The sequence below is a fragment of the Solanum dulcamara genome, chromosome 6 (assembly GCF_947179165.1).
Source record: "Solanum dulcamara chromosome 6, daSolDulc1.2, whole genome shotgun sequence".
Classification (NCBI taxonomy): Eukaryota; Viridiplantae; Streptophyta; class Magnoliopsida; order Solanales; family Solanaceae; genus Solanum; species Solanum dulcamara.
In genome coordinates, this window is record NC_077242.1 from 1,006,568 (window position 1) to 1,012,096 (window position 5,529).

The following is a 5,529-nucleotide window of genomic DNA, read 5'->3' on the forward strand; positions in this document are numbered from 1 at the left end:
AACTTATAAGTCAAAAAAAAAAAGTTGGTCTGCATCTACTTTTTTAAAAAAATTTATAAGTAGTTTTCAACTTATAAGCTGCTTAAAAACAAGTCAATCCAAACACGCTAATAAGTGAACACTTGACTCTTAATGGATTGGAGGTAATTTGAAATTCTATCATAATGGCTATTTCTTAAAACAAACCAAAAGATAACAAGTGTGCTATTTTTACAAAAGTGTACGTTACTTGATGTATCATATTTGCTCAAACTTCGTTTAACGTTCTTCAGACCAACGAGGACCATAGTGGATGAATAGAATCGTTCTACTCTTAACCAGACGTCACCACTCACCCGAGTCTAGAGAATCTTTCTACTCTTAACCAGACGTTTACCACTCACCCAAGTCTCGAAAATAAAAGTAATCTTATTGGAAGCTGTTCCTTTTTCTAATGGACCAAATTAATCGGAGCCCAAGGGAAATACATACCGAATGGGGTAAAAAGACAGCATGCAAACAACCATCAAAAGTTATAGTAGGGATGGATTCGCCTTTAACTAAAAGTTTCGGATTCAAGTTCTTATTCGAGGTTTTGCAGACTTTGCAACTTTACTATCAACCTGAACTAAACAAGACCTTCATTCTTCTCTGTCAGTTGAGCCGAATTGCATTCTTTGGCCTATAATCAACTAGCACAACAAATAATATATCCACCATAATCACATAATTGGAGTCGGGAAAAGGTACAATGTATGCAGACCTTCATCCTATTTTTGCCAGGTAGAAATATTATTTTTGATAGACCCTCAACTTGTATAATCAACTAGCACAATGAACAAAATACTTCAATGCAACAGCCAAGAAGACCAGGTATGTCATCCATAGCCCATAGGTAATTGTAGTGATGCATAGTGAATCTCATGATAAAAAATCTAAAATCATCTATAATAACTGGAGCATTCGGCTGACAATATATTAATCTCTATCCACCCTAAAACGTCAAAATAAATGAGGTCAGTCATGCTGAACATAGTGAGTATAGGTCACTAGACTACTAGACTGTTTCCGATGGACTCACCAAATTTATTTTAGGTCAATCGGAGTGCGTCACACCAAAGTTATTTTAGGTCAATCGGAGTGCGTCAAAAACTACGTAATTGGCCTACTGATGTAGCCAACACTAAACTCCAACATGGGTAACTGACTGGTATGTTTCTACTAAAATAACCATCACTTGAAAGGAAAACCAGTACAAAAGCAAGCATATGCTCATTCAAACAACTCCATCGACATGGAAACAAAAACAACAAAAGCTGCAAATGCATGAAATATGTGGGAAAAGTAGGAACCCAAAGGCTCCATCATTATTGGCAATGAATAAATCTGCTCACAGAAACACTTTAACCCTAAATTTCTACAAATACACGACACAGAAAAGAAGGTATCAACTACTAATAAGTCTCAATACATAAGCCAGAAACAGAATTTACCCGACTTCTTGAGTGATTATTGCTTGCAATGTAAATGATAAGCCATTGCATGACATGCCATATAACATTCACATAGAAACATGTATATGTCACGAGTAGCTTTCGTTAATTACAAAAATGAGAACAATATTAAGGCATCTAAAGACGTCAAGCTAATTAAATGGGAAATCACAAGTTAACGACATGATCCAAGGAATTCAAGGATGACACCAGAAAAGAGATAACAAGTTGCAGGACATAAGAGGAAACAATATCTATTAGAGAATTGAATGATATTGCTTACGAAGTAAACAAAAAGGCATTGTATGGCACGCCAGACAGGATTCAAAAATACAAATTCATCAATATTTCTCTAGTAGCAGCATTAATGAGAACTATGAGAAGGATATTAAGGCAACTACATACATCAACTTAACAAAATAAGAATCTCCTAAAACACATATTAATGACACAATCCAAATAATCCATGCAGGGTCTCTGAAAATGTAACTACCACGTAAAACCATGCAGCGGAAAAAATCTTATGCGCCAATATATAATGCAAAATGGTTACACAAATAAACATTACATACAAGCTGAAAGACTACCTACAATCCCACATCCAGATTACTAACAACTCTTAATGCTTATATCCAAAGATCACATCTTCAGGTAAAAGAAGCAGTTCAGCGTTCATATTCATACAACGCTACAACATCCCCAATATAGTCCCACAAGTAGGTCTGGGGAGGTTAGCGTGTACAAAGACATTACCCCTACCTAGGGGGGCAGACAAGTTGCTTCCGACAGATCACTATGTAACCATTCTTCACACTCAAAAAAATAGCAACGCACAACTGGTAATAACCAGTTTCAATCACAATATTAGCACAAGAAAAGTGCATCTCTTCCAACACTTCAATGAAAATACATCCATACAGAAAAACAAGCAAGTATTATTCAAAGAAATGAAAACCAAGAAGCCCAAAATACAAATACATCTCAACTGATATATGATCAGATAAAGTCTCAATTGTTACAGACTGAAAGGGCAGAAGATAACATCATACACAGATGATACCAGCAAAGAAAGAACACAAATTACCCTCTAATCTTACATGTCAGTATATATAAATTCAACTTCAAACAACAAAGGATACCTTCAGCTGAGAACTCACATATAGTTTTAAGATACACAATAAGAACAAATTTGACATACACTGATCCATCCACCTATCAAGAAATCCCATGATATAAAATATGAGAATTAAATTAAACAAGTGAATTCTCTTCCAACAACAGATTGACTCATAGCAGACATAGTTTAGCTTATCTCTATGGTTCTTCTCTCTTCTTTTTTTTGGTTTTTTTTTCCGGTCACCCAAAAAAAGAAAAAAAAACTAGGTAAGCCAATGGTATCAAATGACAGGTGGGTCACGAACCAACATTCCGTCAGAGACATAGTGCTGTGCAGTGAAGATCATCGGCATATGCGTCGGCGCCGAAGTCATCCATCGGCGCCGGTAAGTTTAGATCAAAAGGCAACGGCTTTCTGAAAGATGAAGAAGCGATGTTGTCGTTTTCACAGTCACCGTCATCAACAACGGAAGATGAGGAGTCACAATCGCTATGACAATCGTCCGGGACAACTGGCGGCGACCGGGGATACTTTCTGGAAGGCAAAGAAGCTGCCGTCTGCTGCCGCGGCGGCGGCCTAGGTCCACTGAAGGACTCCACCGTACTACTCATGCTGCTTGAAGTAGGTCTCTGTGAAATTATCGGCTGGTCCTGAGGATATAATCGGGAATCAACAAAGGGATCGTTAGGGTTGATGCTTTGATTGAACTGATGATGGTGAGGATAAGGAGGTAGAAGATGAGAGGAAGGTAAAGGAAAATTAGTTTTAGCTTTAGGTCCACGAAGAGTACGAGCTGCTGCATCATAAGCACGAGCAGCATCTTCAGCAGAATCAAAAGTACCCAACCAAACCCTAGTTTTCTTCCATGGATCTCTAATCTCTGCAGCAAATCTTCCCCATGGTCTCTTTCGGACTCCACGGAACCTTATCTCCTTAGATCCTCCAGATCCGTTGAGTTCTCCGGCCACCGGTGCAGTAGCCGGAGCATCCGTCGCCGGAACTTGTCTCCCCGCTGCGGCTGCCTTACCTCTCCGCATGGCCGAAGATTCGAAAAAAAGTTTTTTTTTTGATTTTTTTTTTTTTGAGAAAATATGAGATCTGAAGAGAGAATTAGGAAAAGCTATAAAACGATAAAGCCATGGAAGAAGAGATGAGGATTCTTATCTGCAAAAACTTCACAGTTTCTCTCTCTAGAAACACAGTTTCTCTCTCTACTGTTTGTGGTCTGTTTGGTTGAAAGAAAAAAATAGAGAGAAAGAAAGAGAGAAAATCTCTCTCCCTCTTTGTTTTTTTTTCCTTTTTTTCCTTTTATTATTTCTAGGGTTTTGTGAATTTTGATTTTTCTTGGGAAGTGGGAACTTGGTAAGGAGAGAGGAAAAATCAAGGGTTGAAAATATAATTAATGCATTTTTTAGGGGGTGGGTGAGTTTTTTTTGGCTTTCTCGGAAATTTTTTTTTATTTTTTTTTATGTCTCATTGTGCCCTCGTATTCATATTAGAATTTAACTAATTCAAATTTATATTGATAGCATTTATTCGTGATTTTTTTTAAAAGGAGTATTGAAAATATCTTTAAATATGGCATAGCTTATAAGTTATGTCTTCAAATTATTGATAGTCTGAAAAATATCCTTTTATTTAACTAACTATATTTAGATACACTTTCGATCTGCCACATGACATAGCAAGTAATCTCAAATTCTTATAGAAGCGTCTATTTTTAATAAAAAACTGAGAGAAATATTGAAAATATTTCTAAATTTAATGAGAATTTAAGAATGTATTTCACTGATGTTATAAGATCGAGAGTGTATTTTAATCAATTACTCAAGTAAAGGGGTATTTTTAATACTTTTCTTTTTTTTTTGACTTTGTCCAGATTTTTTTCATCCGATGTTCAAGTTCGTATTAAAGTCCAATTAATTCAAATTTACATTAATAGATCTCATTCATGGTGAGTTTTTTTGCCTTTCTCGAAGTTTACTTTTAATTTTTATTTGATATTAAATATTAATTTTTAAAAATTAATTAATCTAAATTTACATCGATATGGCTTATTCAGGGTCGTATTATCAAGTTCCTACTAAAAAGTTTTTTATATCTAAGGTTTGAAATTAATATTTTTTAATTAAGCGGTGAATAAAATCGTCCATTGCATCATATTTTTTGTGGTGCTTTCTCGAGAACTCTACCATGTCTTTGACCCATTTGTTTTCTTCTTTATTCCTTTTTTTTTCCTTTTCTCGCAGAGTCCTTTATTTCTTTATTTATTAACTCTATGCACCTAACAGGAACATTAAAATGACATAATAGTCCTCACTTTTTCTTTCAAAAATGATGTAGGCCAGTTGGCCTTCTGGAGTGGTTGCTGTGAATAATGATAAAACATTCTGTTTAAATTTCAAATTATTAAAGTTGGTATAAAAGTATTTGAAATATGGAGTACAGTGTAGTTGGAGAAATAAATGGAGCACAATGAGGATTTATTTTTTTTTGATTTATTATTGTTGTTGCTACTTCTTACTCTTCTATTAATTTATGCAGAGACAATAATTGAGAGCATCGATCACTCGACTGACCGAGTTAGTTGAACAGAAAATCTCTTAATAAAAAAATTTATGTTTGAAATTCTCTGCATGCTTTTTGATTGATCTGATCGCATAAAGTTTAACTAATACGATTTACCTATTTAGTTTGAGAGGCTATTACATTGAAGCAGAATTTATCATTAGGGGTGGGCATGGTATGATAGATACCGAATATCATACAGAAATCAAAATTTTTAACAACGTGGTTTGAGTTTTATGGTATTTGGTATGCATTTTTAATAAGTTTGATATTCGATATGGTATTTGATATTTATAAAAAAAATACCGAATACCATACCGAAGTATATAACTACATAAAATTCATATATATGTAACTATATAATACTAACAA

At 34.8% G+C, this 5,529-nt stretch overlaps 1 protein-coding gene across 1 annotated transcript; it reads right to left on the reverse strand.

The window, feature by feature from the left end:
- Positions 1-2,552: 2,552 nt before the first annotated feature.
- Positions 2,553-3,936, reverse strand: LOC129892206 (ethylene-responsive transcription factor 3-like). Its single transcript, XM_055967762.1, has one exon. It carries the CDS (start codon positions 3,624-3,626, stop codon positions 2,904-2,906), a length of 723 nt encoding a protein of 240 aa, XP_055823737.1. The 5' UTR covers positions 3,627-3,936; the 3' UTR covers positions 2,553-2,903.
- Positions 3,937-5,529: the final 1,593 nt, after the last annotated feature.